Source organism: Xenopus laevis, chromosome 3S (assembly GCF_017654675.1).
Source record: "Xenopus laevis strain J_2021 chromosome 3S, Xenopus_laevis_v10.1, whole genome shotgun sequence".
NCBI lineage: Eukaryota > Metazoa > Chordata > Amphibia > Anura > Pipidae > Xenopus > Xenopus laevis.
The window spans coordinates 15632870-15655546 of NC_054376.1; the positions used below are offsets into that span (position 1 = coordinate 15632870).

Here is a 22677-nt window from a genome sequence, read left to right on the forward strand (position 1 = left end):
ATTTAAACATGAAACATAAATTCCTTTTTTAATTAAAGTATCCATAGTTGTTATAAATGTATTTTAAATTCTCAGCTGTCAATAATATATTGCCTGCCCAGCCTCTATGCCTTAGAGTTTAGAATTTTGAATTATTTTCTAGGGTAACAGGTCAACTTTAAAGCAAACCGTGTAGCAACTTCCACAAGAAATTCAGGACTAAGGCTAGTTATTGCATTGTGCTCCATTTGCTATTAGAGGTATGGAACCTGTTATCCAGAATGGTCAGGACCTGGGGTTTTCCAGATAACGGATCTTTCCGTAATTTAGATCTTTATACCTTAAGTCTACTAGAAAATCATGTAAGCATTAAATAAACCCAATAGGCTGGTTTTACTTACGATAAGGAACAACTATATCTTAGTTTGGATCAAGGTACTTTGAGGAAACAGGAATACTTGTGGGAATAAATCTAAACATGGAAAAGCCAGTGAATAATCAGTGCTGCAGAATGGGGTAAAGTCAGCTACGTAGGCTTCCTCCAGTTATTTTTTTTAATTGCTGTACAGAGTACTAATAGAAAGTCTATAGATTTCAGCAAAATTCTCAGTACCTACACTGCCTTTTCCTTGTGTTCTACTACCTCTTACCCTACCTACATCATCTGGTATCCATCTACATCCCTCTTGCCTTTGGGCTCACCGTGCTCTCCTCAATTTTTAAATGTTACCAATTTTGCCCTGCAAATGCAGCTTTATACCCATTTTGCATAGTGCATTCTCCCTTCGGCATCCATTCCTAGTTCTACTAAACTCCGTATTTTTAAGTGGTGTGATTGGAGCATTGCGAATCTCTGCAGACACTCCAATCAGTGGCATAACTCGTATAGACCTCTATAGACTATAGGCCACAGACTATGGGGCCTTCTGCAGCACTTTCTCTGTTAAAATCAGCATGCCTATCACAGCATGGTCACGTGAGAATGCGTGGGAAAAGCTGGCGGATGCAGGGTTGCTGTGTGAGCCAGGCTCCTCCGAACATTTTTTTCCTGGGGGGCCCAGCAACTTCATGGTATGCCACTGAGCATGGCCCATAACTTTATTTAAAAAAAAGTGCAAATAGGAAAAACTGCCCACCACTGACCACAAGGCCTGTGGAACACTGGGATTTTCCCAGGTATTCCAGTGGGCCAATGAGACCCTGGCTAAATACAATGTGAAATTTAAATGAGTGTATTGGCCCTTAAATGGGAAAAGACAAAAGCAGGATTGAAATTAGATTGTAAATTCTTGGGAGCATGCCCCTCCTCCTATTGTTTCCTAACGATATGCAACTGTAACTATATGTGGTTATTTGTAAATGTCAAAGCTCTATGGTTAAGAGAGAATCGTGTGATAGGCATTAATGGGGGAAATGCAATTTTAGAAGCACTGTTCACTTCCCGCTCATGTATTTTAATCTGGGAGGAGGAACTCAGCAACTATATACTAAGAGATGGTAATGCGGCTTGGAGTTTCTAAGGGACAGAGAGGTGCTAAGAGTCCATTAGCCAGACAAGGCTAGTATTTCTTTGCTCACCACACCATCCTCTTGTGTTTATGCTTGGTATAGAAACTTTTTGTTTCCTTTATGGTGAAACACTGAGCATCAAACTAGTCAGGCAGAGAAAACCCTACAGTTCGTGTGGGGAACTTGCAGCTGTGAATTGAAAAAGGCACAACTCACTGTGTGCATTGTGGAATAGGCGTCTTGTGTGGATTTTAACATATAGGTGAATCAAATTGGGCTTTTAAGATTGTTGTTTATTAAAAGCTAAGACTTATTTCACATTTCCTAGGGTCCTTTTCTTTTTTTGTGAACACAGCCTCTGTGGTTTGGATTCTATACATTTTTGTGTATATGTTAACTGTTTAGTTAACGGTTTTAACTGTATATCTTAATCTTCGTAGAGGGCTCGCACACCTAACTACCACTCCCTCCACCTGCCTGCTCATGTTCCCACTCTCCAGCAGTTTGCACCAGGTAAGTTAGTTTGCAGCTTGGCAGGGGGTATTTCTTACAGCTATAGAGGAAGCAGATTCAGACAGTCCAAACCCTCCTTCATGACTGCAGGGTCTACATAGTTAGGCCACTGACCTTTACTCTGTAAAGAACAGAGTGTGGGGGGAGGGGTGGTTGGTGATAGCACTATATAAATAATAATGTAAATGGTAACCACTAATTTATCTGAAATATATAAGGTTTATCTTTAAACTCCCAGTGGCCTGAAGAATGTGCTGTATATGCAGTTTCAGCCATTACCTTTTTCTTTGGTTTAGGGGAGATGCCAGTTGCTGAACCTGGCACAGACTCTGCCTTCTTGGTTTTCTTTGAAACCTTTTTTTCCCCGTCCTTTTTTTTCTTCTCCTTTTTTTCTGAAATTAAAGAAAAACCTGTCATTAAAACATGCACACAATGCCAATGAAGGTCGGTCGACAAGTTGCTTACCATAGACCAATCTATGAATATACTGATGTTAATGAACTTCCCCATTAATAGCGTTTTGTTTTTTATGACAGTTTAGAAGGACAGAAATACAATTTGACACAACTCTATATAATACAATGTTTTAACTTCAAAAAAAGTCTAACTGCAGACTGTAGATGGTACAATTTAATAAATAGGTCTGTCTGTGATCGAAAACAGGTCCTGGCATTTAAAGTACACAGAGGCCCAAACAGCCCCCCATGTGCCCAATAAATCATGACTGTACACGGCAGACCCTCTGACATTTACCAGAATGTATAGAGTGCCAGTTCAGGCCTCAATATAAGGGGCAATAAGTATAAAACATATGGGAAATATGGACTCCCCCACCGCTCCAAGTATGTTTCCATATACAGTAGTAGCTAAAGGATGTGTAAACCCCAAATTTGCACAACGTTTAGCAAATGCTAGAAATATTTGTTCGTTGTTGGGAGACCCATTCTTCAAGATGTTGCCTGTATGAGTTGCAGTCATTTTGGTCTCTTACCCGTTACCCTGGGCTGGTGACGCTCTTTAAAAAACACACAAGTATGGTGTACTGTGCTGCCATTATTTGGGCAGAGCGTTCTGACAGAGGATGCCCACAGGAAAGGAAGAAAATTGCAGATGCATTTTTTTTGAAGAAGAAGAGGGGCAGCACCTTGGAATAACGGGCAAGCAACTAGAATCGCTACAGCTTTGCACCCCTTGAGATTTTACCTTTCCTTGCCCTTTAAACTATAACGCATAGGACATAATTTCCGCTTTCTCTATATTGAACAGACTTGGGCACACGCAAATTCAAAGTTCAGTAAAATCTTTGAAGCTCTGACGACATGGCTGGTTACCTGCATGCATCATTGCTGACCTCTAAGAACACGCGCCAGCATTTACATGGCAGTGGCCGTTCATTGCCCCCATCCCCTTCCTTTGAGCATATGCACAAATTTTCAGCATGGGGTTCCGAGTACCGTGGATTGGTGTACAGGAAATTTTTAAATAAGATTGTATTTCCTACCATCCTCAGTGCTTCTGAACCAATGCAGGTGTGGTTGTGTGGCATGCTGCCCCCCCCCTAAAATTTTGCTGCCCTAGGCTATTGTGGCCTTTAAACAAATCCAGGCCTGGGTACTGGATTTCATTTCAGTCAGGGAACTTTCTGCAAGAAGTTTATGTTTTCTCCTGCATCTGCACGATTTTCCTCTGGGTACTCTGATTTTTTCCCACACTCCAAAAACATACAGACAAATTAATTGGTTCCTGATAAAATTAGCCTTGGTGAATGCGATAGGTACCATAGATTATAAACTCCACCAGGGCAGTGAATGGTGTATAATCATCACTATATAAGAATAAAAATAAAGGGTTACTAGTTGTGCTTTATGGGAATGCATTACTTGCAACAGATCATGCTCTGTGTTTTCTGAGAGCAGTGCTCTGATTTTGAGTATCTGTGCCATAAAGCAAGGCAGGACTGCTGTGTTTTGACAAGGATGATGAATAGAAAAATAGACAATATTTTGTGTGCTTCAACCACCTTACTTAACCTTGTAGGTTGGGTGAAAAGCAGTCCGGAAACCCTTGCCAGGGGTTTGCATAGACATACAGGAAAAAGATTACTGCTGCAGCACCTCTTTGTTGCAAAAAGTGAAAACTTGAATTTATTAGGTGAAACAACCAGGCAACGTTTCAGGCTTGAGAAAGTGCAAGAGTCAGCCCGAAACGTTGCCTGGTAGTTTGACCTAATAAATTCAAGTTTTCACTTTGTGCAACAAAGAGGTGCTGCAGCGGTATTTTTTTCCTGGATGAATAGAATTGGGACTAAACAGAAAGACAATATAAAAAAATAAATCAGGTGTTGCTGAACTTGGCAACTAGAAGAAAAACAGGTTTGTGGCTTCACCTCGGTCTATTCACCAAAGCTCAAGAAGCAAGTACTGCATCTTAGGGGCATTTTTATAAAGCTGTGAAAAAAATCTGATATGTTGTTCAGTGGCAAAGATATATAAATATATACAGCTCATGGAATTCTGAGGTGCAGTGCACTTGTATGCTTATATTTAACAATTAGAGGGTTCCTAGAGAAACCGGTTTTGCTAGACTAACGCTATAGTGACTTTTAAAGGATAACTAAATCCAAAAAATTAATATGGCTAAAAATGCCATATTGTATATACCGAACTTATTGCACCAGCCTAAGGTTTCAGCTTGTCAATAGCAGCAATGATCCAGAACTTCAAACTTGTCACAGGGGGTCACCATCTTAGAAAATGTCTGTGACACTCACATGCTCAGTGTGCTCTGAGCAGCGGTTGAGAAGCTAAAATTACGGGTTGTGGCAAATTATCAAGCAGAAAATGAGGTTGGCCTGTAATATAAGCTGATGCTGCAGGGCTGATTATTAAATTCTGATGCTAGTTGCACTGTTTCTGTGCTGCCATGTAGTAATTATCTGTATTAATTACTAATCAGCCTTATATTGTGACATTTCTATTCTATGTGTACTGTATATTGTGAGTGGGTCCCTAAACTCGGTAAGTGACAGCAGCACAGAGCATGTGCAGTTAATCAGCAGAAAAGAAGATGGGGAGCTACTGGGGCATCTTTGGAGACACTGATCTTCACTGCTAAAGGGCTGTGGTTATATATATATATATATATATATATATATTTAATTAAATTATAAATGTAATTAATTAATCAGTAAGGAAATATGTAGCCAGAAAAAGTCATAAGCCATGCCTCACCAAAATACAGCTTTCAACGGCTATTGACGGCATGACTGGGGTTAGGAGAGTTGCAGTTTGACAACAGCTGAATAGCCAAAAGTTGGGAATGTATACCTGTGCTATACCATCTCTTTAAATTGCATTGCAATGGCAACATATAAGATTAATAAATGCAATGCAATGCAAGCTGGCCGAATTTCTATGCACGCACCCCTCCTTTAGGAACGGCTCCATTTAAATTGCTTGGATTTCTACAAACCGATACTTTTGCGGAGTGGAAAAGCATAGCTTCACAGGGTCAGTCTATCAAAGTGCCAGAGGAATTAATTAAAGCAATAAATCAAAGCCAGAGCACAGCAGTGCCTGTGGCTTAGAGCTACTGGCATGAGAGTTACATGCCCAATGGAGAGCAGCCAACTGACTTTCCTTTTTCTTGTTCTTACCCTGAATAGCTAAACGCATTTTTATTTACAATTGGGGGGCAGGTAACGGATCTAAATGCTGAGCTGTGAAAAGTGGCATTGACAGACAAATTCCATTGCTCCATTTTGCATACCCACTTGCTGTGTTGCATTTGCCTTGTTTACCATTTAAGCAGAGCAAATCGAGTTTGACATTTTTTTAAATGGAAAATGCTGAGCTGTGAAAAGTGGCATTGACAGACAAATTCCATTGCTCCATTTTGCATACCCACTTGCTGTGTTGCATTTGCCTTGTTTACCATTTAAGCAGAGCAAATCGAGTTTGACATTTTTATAAATGGAAACCAGTGCTGTCCCTCATCTTTTAGAATACAGTATGGGAGCCTGAGGAAACCAAGGACTATTTTCCTATGAGACACCAGGCAGAAGGCTGGGAAAAGCTAATCTGTATGTACTTTCGTTATTTGCAAACCCTTTGCACTTATCATATGAAAAACAGATGGACAATAAAAAAACATTTGTATACCATATGTCTCCCTCCAGAGGCTGACTCACGAAGGTTATTAGGTCAGTTTACAAACATCCAATAAGCAACGTAGGGACAGGTCTTGCTGCTTGGAGCGCATGCTAGTGAGCACATAAAATATAGCAAATAGAAGTGTCACAACTAAAAGGCATGCTGTTTAAACATTCCTTTAATAACACAAATGTAGCCTAACATATACATGGGGTAAGTTGCAAACAAGAAATTTGTCTTGTTCAAAACCACAACTTGAAAATAACATAAAATGGAAAGAATATTTACATGCAAATGGTACTCAAAGCAAATACATACTTTTACTTGATTTCTTTTTCTCAGATTTCTCTAGCTTCTTTTTATCTTTTTTGGAAGATTTTGTTTTTGGGGTAATGGCTCCAGCCTCTCCTCCTTCAGACTTTGATTTCTTCTTTTCTTTCTTTCCTTCCTTCTTTGCCTTCTTAGATTTCTTTTTGGGTCCATCTTCCGAGGAGCTCTTTCTTTTTTTAGCGTTTTTCTTTTCTTTCTCAGTGGTCGGTGGCATGGGCTCTGGCACTGGAGTCGTTATATTTAATGCTAAAGTTCCAACATCATTCTCACCAGACAAGTCTGAGACACTGCTGTTCTTTTGCATAGAAACCGAAGCAGCTGCTTTCAGTTCCAGTTTGGATGGCTTCTGCTTATTCTTCTTTGGGCTCTGACCTGTAAGCAGAGCCATTATGGTCTCCTCTTCAGAGTCAATCCCTGCAAACAAAAACATAGTTAGAATACATATAAAGACTAGGTGTGTCCTTAGTGTAACCTTTTATAAATATCATATTATGGTACATAAAAAAACTGCAGGGTCTTCAACAGACCTAACTATGTAATGAAGCCATGCCATGTTTATGAATAGCTGTGGGTTCTAGGATTTTGGAGGGCTGCAAATTACTATCAAATATGATAGAATAATAAACCGGCATCATTGCAGTGGGGACACACAATATCAACATGAAGTACATCAGCTTAGATGTACTCACCTGTAACTGGTGCTGGCTGAGTAGATGTCACTTGCTCAGCTTTAGTCTTCTTTTTCATGGATTTTATGGAATCAACAGAAGGTAGAGTAACTTCTTTGATTTTTGAAGCCCTCTTCCGTTTCTGTGGGGTGGGCACTGCAAGTACTGGTGTTATATGAGACTGCAAGTGAAGGAAAAGAAACAGACTAATATAGTAAGGCAGAATTGTACTTAAAAGACCAATAGGAAACCTGCTATAGAGTATATAGTAGAAACTGGACATTTATAGTGTTCTTGGAAACTTTCAGAAACTTCAGTTCAATGGTAGTGAATTCCCCAGCATTTAAACTCTTAATTGTAGTACAGTCACAGATATCCACAATGGTTCGATTGAACTTCAGTAAGGTGTTGGCTGAAACGCACAGAGGTGTAAAAGGGTGATCTAATCACAACAGGCTCCCTTCTCTGTTCAGGGATGGTATTTACAGTTTGGCCACCTTCAAACAATCTGTCGTCTCTATCCAAAATGTGCACATTGCTGTCCTCAAAGGAGTGTCCCCTTTCCTTGAGCTGTACATAGACTGCACTGCCCTTAGGGGTTTAAATGTCGGGGAATTTCCCCACCACTCAATTGAACTGAAGAAGCCGCTGGTGAATTGTTAATTCACTGTTAATCTTTCGTATAACCAACAGAGGGCGCTGTGTGATATTGCCATCACTGTTAATCCTTCATATAATCAACAGACGGCGCTGTTTGATATTGCAGTCACTGTTATTCTTTCATATAACCAACAGATGGCGCTGTGTGATATTGCAGTCACTGTTATTCTTTCATATAACCAACAGATGGCGCTGTGTGATATTGCAGTCACTGTTATTCTTTCATATAACCAACAGAGGGCGCACTGTTATTCTTTAATATAACCAACAGAGGGCGCTGTGTGATATTGCAGTCTCTCCCCAAGCGAACTGTTGGTATAGGAATGATTAAAAGTGACTGCAATATCAGCTACTGCCCACTGACTCGAGTATAAGCAGAGGTAGACTTTTTCAGCACATTTTCGATGCTGAAAAACTCTGCTTATACTCGAGTATATACGGTAGCAGGAAACATTTTAACAATAGTCTGTCAACTGCCACCTCTAAGCCCAAATGTATTGCTTCATGTAACACTGGCTGTGACACTTTGTTCCTGTAGGAATAGAGGATATAACAGGGTTGAAGGCAATGGTTTGGTGACCAGAAGTAAATGCAAAACAAAGCAAATCCATTCTCATACAGAGAACTTTAATTTCTAAATGTGTCTAAAATTTACCATCAATAATGAAAATGAAGGGATATTACTAAAGCTTATACCTGGTCTCAGAAATGTCAGATACATTGGGTTTTTGTAAAGAAGTCACTGGTAAAGAACTGGGCAGTTTCTACTTCCCACCACTGGCAGACACAGGTATTGATTTAGCTCCTGTCCCAGACTACTTTTTGAGAACTTGGCTGAGAGATTGGTGTAGGGAAGAGGGTTTTTCGAAAACTGGGTTGATTTCTCAATCGAAATAGCAGTCTGATATAAGCTCTGCGCAGAGTCCTTTTAAATTAAGTAATTAGCAGCACCAAGGCAGGTGTGGATCCACTCATCCACGGAGTAAATACAAGTAGTTTCTAGGATCGGTGCACTGGTAATTAGTTTATGAATCCACAGGTACCTAGATGTAAGATATAGTACATAGTGAATTACGCTCCTTTAAGGAAATTGTACAGAATTACCGGATCTACTCACAAGGGGTTTCTTGGTTAAATCACGGGGTTAACACCACACAGCAAGGAAGACAGAGCCAGTATTTAGCACACCTGAAAAAGATGCCGCAATAGTGCAATATTGTAGGGACTCAATGCTGGTTTTACGGGTAGTAGCACTTACCGAGTCACATACACAAGAAAAGCCACATTGATTTAAAACTCGCTGTGTGCCTATGTCTCTCCCCAGGAAGTGGTGTTTGCCGGCCGTAGGGGATCAGGAGATATCACATTGGTGATATCAGATGACCCCTTGTGAGTATATCCGGTAATTCTGTACAATTTCCTGAAAGGAGCGTACTTCACTATATGTTATATCTTACATCTAGGTACCTGTGGATTCATAAACTAATTACCAGCGCACCAATCCTAGAAACTACATGATTTCTCAACCGGCTTCAGGCTCTTTGCCAGGGATGGGCTGTACCCCAATTATGATGGTGCAGCTGCTTTGGGGGGAGAAGATGGCTAGAGGGTTGGCGGAGATTTTAAATTAAGCGTAGGGGGGGATGTTTCAGTAAAGGATTCTGTGGAAGACAAGTTAGATGAGGTAGTGGGCAAAGGAAGGGAAAACAGGGGAGGAGATATGGTTGGGGATACTGTTAAGGACAGGGAGGATCACATGTCATATGTTAAATATGGTACAGTATTAAATGTAAGTTTGCATCTTCACCGATTGTAAAGAGTCCAGCAAATTAATTGTAAGAGTATGCTATAGACCCCCTAATGTAAATGAGGAGGAGGCTAAGCTCCTGATGCAAAAGAAAGTAATGATAACGGGTGTTTTAATTACCCAGATATTGACTGGAGCAACAGTACTACCAGGTCAGTTAATGGAAACAAGTTTATAATTGCATGACAATTTTATGGCAATTAAGTTGTTGAAGAGCCAGCCAGAAAAAATGCTATTCTGGATCTAGCGATCTCTAATGACCCAGAACGTCATTGAACCCCTGGGTAATAGTGACCATAATGTGATCTCACTTAGGGGCAGATTTACTAAGCTCGAGTGAATTTTAGAAGTCCAAAAAGTTTGAATTTATTTCAAACTGAATTTTTGTTTGAAGTTATTTTTTGGATACTCTGACCATCGAAAAGGATACTACGAATCCGAATTTACTTTGATTTGAAGTAAAAATTGTTTGAATATTCGACCATTCGATAGTCAAAGTACTGTCTCTTTAAAAATCCTTCGATTTCAATACTTTGCCAAATTAAAGCTACCAAATTGCTGTATTAGCCTATGGGGACCTTCCAGTGCATTTTTTAAAGTTTTTGGCATCGAATAAAAATCCTTCAATTGATCGCTAAAAATAGTTCGATTCGAAGGATTTAATCGTTCGATCGAATGCTATTTTAGAGCTAAAGCCTTCTAATTCGATATTCGAAATTTCAATTTGATGGTCGAATTTCGAGGGTTTTAACCCCTCGAAATTCAACCCTTGATAAATCTGCCCCTTAATGTCTGCTGCAAAAAAACAAATATACACTGGGGCAACAAAAACTATGAATTCAGAAAAGCTAATTTTAGTGCCTTAAGGGCTGCCCTTCAGAGCATAGATTGGGGCATTGTGTTTTCTGCTAAAACACAGAACAGCAATGGTCTAAATGGTTATTGTTCTTAATTTACTCCCTTAAGGAATAAAAGTAGAAGCACCAAGAAACACCCTATGTGGCTATGTAGTGTAGAAGTAAAGAAGTTAATAGGAAAGAAGAGAAAGGCATTTAAAAAGTACATGTCTGTGGGGACAAAACTGCATTTAATGAATATAAACAGTATAATAAATGTTGTAAAAACGCAATCTGGAAGGCAAAGATAGGAGATGAGGAAAAGGTTTTTTAAGTATATTAATAGTAAAAAGATGCAGGTTGAGAGTGTTGCTCCATTAAATAATGGTACCAGTATGGCTATAACAGATACAGAAAAGGAAAATGTGCTAAATCAGTTATTTTCTTCAGTGTATACAATAGAGGAGCCTGAATTCCCAGGCTTACTTCATAGCTGCACTGATGGCTCAGCTCAATCTAGTCAGTGGCTAACTCAGGATTTGATTCATGAAGCTTTAATAAAATTATTGTAAACAAGGAGCCAGGGCCAGATGGCAAACACCTCTGGGTTCTATCTAAGAAAGCTTAGTTCCATTTTATATGGGCCTCTATTTTCTCAGATTCACTTTCATCTGGTATGGTACCTTTGGAATGGAGGAAAGCGAATATTTAAAAAGGGATTATGATCTCAGCCTGGCAATTACAGGCCAGTAAGTTTGACATCTATGGTGGGCAAATAATATTAAGGCTTGTTAAAGGAGAATTCAACCCTTAACTAAAACAAAAACCCTACCCCCTACCCTACATAGAACCCCCCTCCCATCTCCCCCCCCAGCCTAGCTGTTCCCACCGTGGAAATGCCCCTAACCTTTTACTTACCCCTCGGTGCAGATTAAGGGATCACAGTTCACGGCAGCCATCTTCCGGGTCTTTGTGTCTTCTTCCGGTGCATTGGGCAATTTCCATCCATTTTGATGTATCCGTATTGTCGCAAACCAGGAAATTGCTCAAACTGCACATGCTCTGCTTCACCGGTCTCAGTCTCAGATTACTGAAGACCCAGAAGATGGCTGCCGTGAACTGCGATCCCTGAATCTGCACAGAGGGGAAAGTAAAAATGTAGGGGCATTTACCGGGGGGGGGGGGGGGGTCTACGTAGGGTAGGGTTTTTTCTAGTTAAGGGTTTAACTCTCCTTTAAGGGATCACATTCACATTTTCCGTAATAGTGAATGGCATTATGAGCAGCAATCAGCATGGCTTTATGAAGGATAAGGATGAGAGACACCTATGACTAAGTGCCGGAGGGTACCAAAACGCATAAGGTGGGCCATGTGGGGACAGTATGTATCTAAATTTTAATATGATTCTAAATAAATAATTTATTTTTACTAATGAAAAGCCTTGGGACGTATATATTTTTATATAAATTGTTGTATTTATGAAAAATAGGTCATGTCAGACAAATGTAATTGCTTTTTATGATGAGGTAAGTAAGATGCTGGACAGTGGGGGAGCAGTAGATGTGATCTATTTGGATTTTGCCAAAGAGTTTGATACTGTGCCCCACAAACAACTGCTTTCTTAAGGGTGATATGATAACTATGTATAAATATACAAGGGGATCATATAATAATCTCTCTAATTTATTTACCAGTAGGTCTTTCCAGCTGAAATAAGGTCTCTTATTCTGATTAGAAGAAAGGAGGTTCCATCTAAATATTCGGAAGGGGTTTTTTACAGTCTGTGAAGGTGTGTGTGGATAGGAAACTGGCTACAGGATCAGATACAGAGGGTGGTTGTTAATGGTACATTCTCTACTTCGAGCAAGGTACTCAGTGGGGTCCCTCAGGGCTCGGTATTGGGTCCACTTTTATTTCATTTGTTTATTAATGACTTAGGGGAGGGAATTGTAAGTAATCCATCAGTGTTTGCAGATGACACAAAATTATGCAACCCAATTAAAACCATCCAGGATGCGGCATCCTTGCAACAGGATCTTGACAAACTGGCAATCTGGGCAGCTAAGTGGCAAATGAGATTCAACATTGATAAATGTAAAGTCATGCACCTGGGATGTAAAAATATCCAAGCCACTTATACCCTTAATGGAACTGCACTAGGTAGAAGGACCTTGGAGTCCTTGTAGATAATACAATTGGCTGTAGCAAACAATGGCAGCCAGCAGCATCAAGGGCAAATAAAATCTTGAGCTGTATTAAAAAGGGGCAAGGATTCACGGGAGGAGGATTTATTCTTCCACTGTACAGAGCACTGGTAAGGTCCCATCTAGAATATGCCATATAGTTTTGGTCTCCAGTGCTCAAACAGGAAATTATTGTTTTAGGGAGGGTACAGAGAAGGGCAACTAAGCTGGTAAAAGGTATGGAAAATCTTAGCTATGAGGAAAGATTGGTCAAATTGGGGATGTTCACACTGGAGAAGAGGCACTTAACGGGTGATATGATAACTATGTATAAATATATAAGGAAATCATATAATAATCTCTCTAATGCTTTATTTACCAGTAGACCTTTCCAGCTGACACAAGGTCACCCATTCCGATTAGTAGAAAGGAGGTTCCATTTGTTTTTTTTACAGTGAGAACTGTGAAGGTGTTGAAATATCTCACTGAATCAGTCATACTGGCTAATATATTAGATAGCTTTAAGAAGGGTTGGATGGCTTTTTTACAAGGGAGGGAATAGAGGGTTATAAAACATAGCTTGTAGTACAAGTTGATCCAATGACTAGTCCGATTGCCAGCTTGGAGTTAGAAAGGATTTTTCCCCCCTTCTGATGCAAATTGGAGAGGCTTCAAATTGTTTTTTTTTGCCTTCCTCTGGATCAACTAGCAGTTAAGCGGGTTATAAATAGACTTAAAAGGTTGAACTTGATGGACTTGTGTCTTTTTTCAATCTATGTTGAAAAGATGTAACCTTTAATGGTACAGATAGTGCCTGATAAGGAACACACACAGAAAAAATCCATTGATTTCAGCTAAATAAAAACAGCTTGTCTTCTTCGAGTTTTACATAACTGCGGTATGGACCAAAATCTCTATGTCCAAATACTAAGGATTGGGTTAAGCCTACTGAAGTAGTGACAGATAGGTTAATAAAAAGGTCACCTGATCAGTGTCCTCCATATCCTGTGTCCAGCTATTTCTCAGACTTAAACCCACCCATTGGTGGCAAACAGAAGCCAAAGACTAAAATGTATATTTTCAAATAGAAATTCTCCAGGAGTTTTATCCCAGGGCCTGTTAGCAGCAGAACAAACATATTACATGAAAAACTGCAGGAGAAATAGGGCCAAGAGCACAGATATAAAACAGGATAAAGTATGTTTATTACTATACATTGTATAATTGCACTATTGACACTCATCACTTTTTTCCTTGTATATTTTAATAACTGAATTAAAGAGGCTGGTCAGATGAATTGTAAAATATTTTAAAAGTCTTGACTGGATCTGTCTTGTACCCATTGTACAGAAATATACATTGTTCATTGGCAACTCACAATAATTACTTATATATACCTTAATTCCTGGTTCCTCTTCACTGTCGCTGCTGTCCGAGCTTGTAACAGCTATTTTCTGTGCTTCTGCTGGAGTTTTAGCTGTGCTGCTGACTTTGCTTTTGGTGGCTTTCAGGCTGGATGGTGTGACAGTTTTTGCCAATATGGGTACAGCCTTTCCTTTTGTTGCCCTGATTGGAGCAGGGGTTGGAGACACTATCTATAAAAAAAAAAAAAAAAAAAGTAAAACCTCAAATTAAATTATACGCATAAAAATACTTTATACTATCAACAGAGGGAACCATGTTCTATATGAATCAATCTCAGGAATATGCAACTTCTCAGAATAATCAAACATCCTTTATTTGTATCCTTTAATTGTCCTTTATAATCCTTTAAATATCCTTTTATAGTCCTTTAAATATCCTTTAATTGTCGCACATAAAAGTTCCTTCTACCTCATCAATATCAGTGGTGTCACTGGTCTCCAAGATATTGGCAATCGATGGTTGCGCCACCAGAGTCCTGGATTTGCTCTTGGCTTCTTCACTAGTGTCACTACTCTCATAGTCCTGTTTGGCAGTTAGCTTCAAAGTTGTAAATGCTTTGGTCTTTGATGTTGTAGGGTTCAAGGGAGCATTTAATTTCTACAAAGCCAACGGAAATGGTCAAACGCAAGAATTTTGTATGGAATGATGACAGACGCACATAACGACAACTTTGGTGGGCAAAAGGGCAACTGAATTCTGTAAAATCCACTGTACCAAGCACAGACGGAATACAATTCCTTCCAATGTAAGCTATTGAAATACACCATGTGATCTTAGCAACTGCATGCTTACTAATGGAATGCTTGGGACCTGGGGGTTTTCCCCAATAAGGGTTCTTTCCTTAATTTGGATGTCCATACCTTAAGTCTATTACAAAATCATTAAAACAGTAATTAAACCACATAGGATCCTTTTAGCTCCTATAAGCATCAATTATATCTTAGTTTGGATCAAGCACAAGGTACTGTTTTATTAGAACAGAGAAAAGGGAAATATTTATTTCAATTTTGAATTATCTTATTTTAAAATGTCTATGGGAGACGGCCTCTGTTATTCTGGATTACTGGTTTCCGGATAACAGATCCCTTGCCTTGCTATCAGCTGCTGATTGTATAGTTGATAAAACTGTGGCTAAGGACTTGACAGGCAATGCTACCCTTCTTGAGAATGTAAATATGTATGAATGCTTTGGTTGGTTGTGTCTGTGCTGCTTTGATGTCTGCAACCTAAGCTTTATAGATATCTACTACTACACTGTAGTTCTTGATGTTGGATTTGAAGGGACTCTGTATTTATGGTACAGGTAAAGGATCGGCTATCCAGAAACCTCTGTATTGGGGGAAGGCCATCCCCCATAGACTCCATTTAAATCAAAAAATAAAAATTTTTTAAAAAGATTTTTTTTTTTTCTATAAAAATTGCGCAGTACCTTATATTTGATCCCAGCTAGGATATATTTTTTTAAATAGTCTTAAAGGAGAACCATGGGCTGACAGGTGCCATCTTCTTCTCTTCGGTCTTCTTCAGGAAATAAGCGATATATTGGTGCATGCGCTGAAATTGACTGAAACTGCCTAAGCACCGGCAGAAGACCCAAAGAGCTGGAAGATGGCGCCCGTAAGTTCTGCTGCACTGAATCTGCAAAGAGAGGTAAGTAAAGAGTTAGGGGCATTTATGGAAGGTAACCGCTAAGCTGGGGGGAAGCAGGGAGGGGGGGGCTATAATTAAGGGTTTGGTTCTCCTTTAAAGGAGAACTACCCCCCAATATGAAAAGCTCCATCTACTTCCTTAGATACCTAGATAGTCCCCCATTCCCTGCATTCTACCCGTATAGTGCTCTATTCCAGAAAGGGTCCCTGGACAGCATGCTCATTTATTTATGCAGAGTGCATTGGAGCTCATTGGCGCCATCTTCCGTGTCTTCAGATTTCTTCTGTAAGGGAATGACGTATTTGTCACTTGTGCAGTTGGAGCAGTCCGGTATTTGTACTAACTGCACATGTGCCGCAAAATTCTCTGTATAAATAAGTGAGCATGCTGTCCAGGGACCTTCCTGGAATAATGCACTATGTGGGTAGGAAGCAGTGAGGGAGGATTATCTAGGGTAGTAGAAGGGGCTTCTTTTAAGATGGCCATATGTGCAAAGATCCGATCGTACGAATCATCGTACGATCGGACTTCCCCCATCTCCCAACCATTCAGATCAAAGTCTTACCAGATCAAATAAAGTAGTTAAAGAACAGATCAGCCAATGTTCTGCCCCTGACAGCAATCGTACGATATTTATGTCCGACAAATCTAGTGACAGTCTCCCACTGAAAATCGTATGATCGGCAATACACGCAGAGATATTATCGACATCCGACAGAAATTTTCTAACCTGTCCGATTGACCAAATGACGATCTCCGCCGGATGAAAAATGTCGGTCCGAAAATCGTACAATTTCTCGATTCGTATGATCGGATTTTTTGAGTCTATGGCCAGCTTTATTGTGTGGTTAGTTCTTCTTTAAAGCATGGAGATCAAAAACATGGAACAATCCCTTATATGCATTCTGGCTAACAGATCCTTTACCTGTACCTATTCCTTCTCTGTACCTATGTCAGACAGTCGTATTTACTTTAGTAGATTCAGCCTTACATGAAAGTGTTGTGAGTTATCTCCTCAATTTATGCAACCAAACAATAAGCAGTGTCAGAAGTATGATCATTTTATATCTACAAAAGCATTTTTCCGCCTATGCATTTCTTACACAAAGCATTATATGCAGCTATAGATCACATAAGTGGGCAACAAGGAGCAATATTTCCTCCAGCTTACAGAAAGTTCTCTGAACTAATAAACACATCTTGAACCCCTCACTCACTGTTTAATGAGGGACTGTTCCCTGGCAGCGCTTCTGTGTTGCAGTTATTTGGTCCCTGGTGACTTTGTCTTCTGATAAACACACAAATGATAACACCCAATGTATAGGAATAACTCATATTGCAGTTTTTTCCCTTCCTTGTATCCAAAGTTAAGAGTAAAAATAAAATACTGTGAAGTGCCAAATTTCTAGTTTATTGCTTCCTTTCTGGCAAATTTTATCTACTTTTCTGCTTTGCTCCTCCTAACTGTCACTGCTGTCAGAACTATCAGGAATGGTTGGTGTCTTGGCTGACACTGTAGCAGTGGCAAGGCCAGGCTGCCCCACAGAAAAAACACCTTCAGAGAGGCCCCGGCCCACAGTTATACCTCTCGGCCAGAGCTCACAACTAAAGGCTTTTTATGCAATCACAGTTGTATTGGTTGGTGTTCACATTTTATCTCTATTGGTCAAGAGGACAATAATCAGCACAATGGTCTTTTCTGGTATATCTGGGTCATTGCTTGGTCAAGTTCCGACACATCAAGAATAAACGAAAAAACAAACTCTAAACCTCAACAAGGGTTACTTAACCAACAAGGGAATAATCTACCCACAAGAGTGTTCTGTTCCTCCTCACTATCTGACGAGTTGCTGCTCTCAGCTGTTGCCGGCTGTATAACCACTGGCTTCTTGGTTGGGGTTGCAGCATTCCCTTTCTTGACCAGGAGGGGTGCTTTGCCCTTTTTCTGGGGTGATTGGGGAGGCACTGCATTCTTCTGTTAAAAGAAAAAGTACCAAAAATGCTGTAAAAATCAAAATTATCAAAGTGACCAACATGCCAACATATTCAACTGCCTATCATTACCTTATCATTAAGCTCCTCCTCACTATCTGAGGAGTTCCATGTCTCAGAGCTCTCCTCTGCTAGCGGCTGCGTAACCACCGGCGTCTTGGCTGGGGTTGCAGCATTCCCTTTCCCTTTTGCAGCATTCCCTTTTGTCTGGGGTGATTGGGGAGGCACTGCATTCTTCTGTTCAAAGAAAAAGTACCAAAAATGTTGTAAAAAGGAAAATTATCAAACATGCCAACGTACCGTATTCAACTGCCTTTCATTACCTTATCGTTAAGCTCTTCCTCACTATCTGAAGAGTTGCTAGTCTCAGAGGTCTCAGCTGCTAGCGGCTGCATAACCACTGGAATCTTGGCTGGGGTTGCAGCATTGCCTTTCTTGGCCAGTAGGTATGCTTTGCCCTTTTTCTGGGATGACCGGGGAGGCACGGCATTCTTATTGTTAAGCTCCTCCTCACTATCTGAGGAGTTCCATGTCTCAGAGCTCTCAGCTGCTGGCGGCTGTGTAATCACTGGCATCTTAGCTGGTGTTGCTACATTCTCTGTCTTGTCTTTGCCCTTTTTCTGGGATGCCCGCTGAGGCACTGCAGTCTTCTGTTAAAAAAAAATGATCCAAAAAGTTATAAATGAAAATTATCAAAGTGGCCCATATACCATATGTATTCAACTGCCCATCATTGCCTTATTGTTCAGCTCCTCTTCACTATCTGATGAGTTGCTGCTCTCAGAGCTGTCAACTGCTGCCATCTGTGTAACCACTGGCATCTTGGCTGGTGTTGCTTTGTTCCCTGTCTTGCCCAAGAGGACTGTTCTGCTATTTTTTTTGGATGCCTGGGCAGGTTGTATATTCAGTTAAAAGTAGACACAAAACAACAAATGAAGACAAATGGATAAACGGAGGGCACACCATACAATTAGATATTTGGCAAAAATATGAGTTAGAGGTGCAAAAAACCAAGGTCACCCCTACAAAGATTGGCCTTATAATCAATATACCAAACAATAGGTTATGCACTCTCAGAAAGAAATTTTTAAACATAAACTCAGGTGGTATCAAACAATCTTTTACAGTTTAAAACAATTTGGCAGTTTACAATAGCGTTAACAAATGTTCAGTTTATACAACAATGATATACATAGTAATAGTATACATACCACCCAAATGTTTGTGTGAAGCAAAAAAAGGAGAGCGGATATACTCCCCTTGACAAAGGCATTTGTGATGAAACGTTGGGGTTATTCTTATTTGTGGGAAATATATCCGCTCCTTGTTGCTTCCTTTTTTTTTTTTTTTTGATACCACCACACTGGGGACAGGTGCAAGTCCTATGGTGTTATAGCCTTTGTTACAATACTTTAAAGGGGCTGAAAATAAACGTATAGCATAGTTCAGATGTAGAGAGCAGAGCAAATTCATTGTTATTTTTTTTTTAACTATTCTGTGGTTAAAAATTATATGAGAAATTATAAAAAAGTCTAGCAATAAAAGTTAAGTTACAAAGACAATGTGTGCTTTGAGTACTGGGGACCCCCCCCCCCCCGCCATCATCTGCCCCTATTAACCATACAGAATTTTCAGTTGCAGTCTGGAAAAAGGTTACCAATTAAAAGAAAACATATAAAAACCATGCAGATCAACTGAAATTGCTTAGAAGATTCCATCAATAACATGCTTAAAGGGATTGTTCCCATTTAAAATAGCTTTTATTATGCTGTAGAGTTATATTCTGAGACAATATGCAATTGTTTTTTATTTCTTACTATTTACGGATTTTGAATCATATTTTTTTTAGTCAGCAGCACTCTAGTTTACAATTTTAGCAATCCGGTTGGCAGGGTCTAGATTACCCTAGCAACTATGGAATATGAATATGAGAGGTCCGAATAGAAAGATGAGTAAAAAAAAAAAAAAAAAGTAGCAACAACAATAAATGTGTAGCCTAACAGAGCATTTGTTTTTTAGAGGGGGTCTATTTGAAAGCTGGAAAGAGTCAGAAGAAGGCAAATAATTCAAAAAGTAGAAAAGTGAAAAAAAATATAAAGACGAACCGATAAGTTGCTTCGAATTGGCCATTATAAAATACTAAAAGTTAACTTAAAGGTGAAAGACCCCTTTAAGATTTTCCCATTCCCACTGAATGATTTATATGGTCCAGAAAGGTATACACGGTTAATGAAATTCATATCAAGAGATATAAATGCTGATCCAGCAGAAAATGTAAATGGATAAACATCCATGGACAAACATTTATGCTGAAAGGATGAATGCTGAAGTGCTCAAAAATAAATATTTCAAAAATTACTTCACTGTGTAATACCCACACATGGTACTCATCTCTTACATGCCCCTTCCCATACTTAATCCAAAAATAATTAAATGAAAAATATGACCATCTTGACCATATTTGTATAGGTGTCTTGTTTATCTTGAATAATATCTTGACTTGTTGTATTTGCACAATGCCCAGCTATATGTAGACAAAAAAAAGCATTTGCCACTTCTTTACTGCCTGCTACTGATGATCCATGTGCATTCACAGAGAATTTTCCAAAGGTACGCTGCTCATTCATTGGTCAAAAACAGTAATAAAATAAAGGGAGACTGCAGCACCAACACTACTAGTACTCAAAGCACACTTCATTTATATCAACCTACACAATATGCTAGGGGTTGCCTAAAATTGGTCAACACAGGCTTGGTCAAGAGTGGTGTCTGTGTTCCTGGTGGACGTCTTTTTCTAAGATGAAGCGAAAGGCGCTGCTGTTTTGTGATTAAAAATGCACAAAGTACCAAAAAGGTAGCAAAAATAAAATCTGCTATTTAATCGCATGGCAGCTCATTCAACATCCCATCATTACCTTAGCAATAAGTTCCTCCTCACTCTCTGAAAAGTCACTGCTGCCGGTGCTCTGATCTGATGGTGGCTGTGTCTTGGCAGGTGTTAGCACCTTCCCAGTTTTTGCCAAGAGTGGTGTGTGTGTCGCCGGTGGCCTTGTAGCTATCGAAAGTGCAAGCGTCTTTTTATGGGATGACTGGAGAGGAGCTGCTGTTTTCTGAAAAAACATTCACAAAGTATCCAACGATTAGCAAAGAGACAAGGAAAGACCCAAATTGATCAGCATGGGAGCTCATTTAACATCCCACCATTACCTTAGCAATAAGTTCCTCCTCACTGTCTGAAAAGTCACTGCTGCCGGTGCTCTGATCTGATGGTGGCTGTGTCTTGGCAGGTGTTACCACCTTCCCAGTTTTTGCCAAGTTTGTTTGTGTCCATTGTGGCCTTGTGGCTATGGAAGGTGCAAGTGTCTTTTTCTGGGATGACTGGAGAGGAGCTGCGGTTTTCTGAAAAAACATTCACAAAGTACCCAAGATTAGCAAAGAGAAAATGAGATTTTGTGTACTCACCGTAAAATCTTTTTCTCTCTGGTGGCTTGGGGGACACAGGGAACCATGGGGTATAGCTGATGCCATTAGGAGGTAGGACACAACAACTGAAAAACTAGCTCCTCCTCCGCTGGCTATACCCCCCAGCAGGCGGAGCCTACTCCAGTTTGTCCCAAAGAAGGAACGAAGGAGGTTTTACTATTTTTAAACTTCAACAATTAACTTGAAAACTTATCACACATGTTACTGAGAAAAAACAGAAGAGGCCTCCACGAGGGAGGGAAGCCCTGTGTCCCCCAAGCCACCAGAGAGAAAAAGATTTTACGGTGAGTACACAAAATCTCATTTTCTCTAGTGTGTGCTTGGGGGACACAGGGAACCATGGGGACGTACCAAAGCTGTCCCCCAGTCTCAGGGCGGGAGAGGCCCTAACTGGATTTTTCGACTGCGGCCTGAAGCACCTTTCTACCAAAGCGTGTGTCATGTGCCGCAAATGAATCGAAATGATAGAACTTTGCAAAGGGGTGGATGGATGTCCACGTAGCTGCTTTGCATAACTGTTCTGCTGAGGCCTGATTCCGAAAAGCCCAGGTTGTGCTCATTCCCCTTGTTGAATGCGCTTTCACTTTATCCGGAGGTGTTAAACCTTGTGCTACATAAGCTCTTTGAATCGTCTGCTTGATCCATCTGGATATGGAAGCCTTAGTGGCTGGAGATCCTTTAATTGGACCTGAGGTTAACACGAAAAGAGAATCAGTCTTTCGTACTTCCCGTACTCTATGTAGATAGAACTTTAAGGCACGTACTGGATCCAAAGTATGCAGTGCTGCTTCCTTGGGGTTTTTTGGTGAAGGGCAGAAAGTAGGAATAGTTATTTCCTGGTTGATGTGAAATGCCGATACCACCTTGGGTAGGAAGGAAGGTACTGTACGAAGCACTGCTCTGTCATGCTGAAAAGTGAGGAACGGAGATTTGCAAGATAGTGCACTGATTTCGGACACTCGTCTTGCTGAGGTAATTGCGAATAGGAACACTGTCTTTAATGTTACCAAATGTAATGGTATTGATGCCATTGGTTCAAAGGGAGCTCTCTGTAGTGCTTTAAGAACCAAGGTAAGATCCCATGTCGGAAAGGATTTGCGGAAAGGAGGAACCACATGTGCTACTCCCTGTAAAAATGTTTTGACATCCGATAGGAGGGCTAGCCTTTTCTGGAATAAAATAGAGAGGGCAGAAATCTGTGACTTGAGGGAACCGAGAGATAATCCTAGAGACACACCTTCCTGGAGGAATTCCAACAATTTTGCCGTAGAAAAAGACTTAAAGCCTACTTTATGTCTGTAGCACCATTGTCTGTAACTAATCCATACCCGATAGTATGATCTGGCCGAAGAAGGCTTTCGCGCTGCTCGCATGGTTTGAACTACAGCGTCCGAGAATCCCTTCTGCTTCAGAATGCTGGTCTCAAGAGCCACGCAGTCAAGTTGAGGCTGTGAGGCTTCGGGTGTAGAATTGGGCCCTGATGTAATAGGT

General features: G+C 40.2%; 1 protein-coding gene and 1 non-coding gene across 19 annotated transcripts in view; one reads left to right on the forward strand and one right to left on the reverse strand.

The window, feature by feature from the left end:
- Positions 1-22677, reverse strand: part of tcof1.S (Treacher Collins-Franceschetti syndrome 1 S homeolog) — a 46937-nt gene that overhangs the window by 3668 nt on the left and 20592 nt on the right. For 11 of the 18 annotated variants that reach the window (XM_018254430.2, XM_041587716.1, XM_018254426.2 and 8 more), the window contains 11 exons: positions 20911-21102; positions 20619-20813; positions 18441-18590; positions 18027-18353; positions 17776-17940; positions 17525-17686; positions 14470-14658; positions 14034-14231; positions 7172-7331; positions 6471-6896; positions 2281-2393 (listed from right to left, as the gene is read on the reverse strand). In XM_018254430.2, the coding sequence (XP_018109919.1) occupies positions 2281-2393; positions 6471-6896; positions 7172-7331; positions 14034-14231; positions 14470-14658; positions 17525-17686; positions 17776-17940; positions 18027-18353; positions 18441-18590; positions 20619-20813; positions 20911-21102 (2277 nt within the window). 18 annotated transcript variants of the gene reach the window in all.
- The window catches only part of LOC108712638, a 29165-nt gene continuing 8408 nt past the window's right edge, over positions 1921-22677 (forward strand). Inside the window, exons 1-2 of the transcript XR_001935017.2 lie at positions 1921-2001; positions 15589-15711. This is a non-coding gene — a transcript (uncharacterized LOC108712638). The remainder of the gene's footprint in view (positions 2002-15588; positions 15712-22677) is intronic.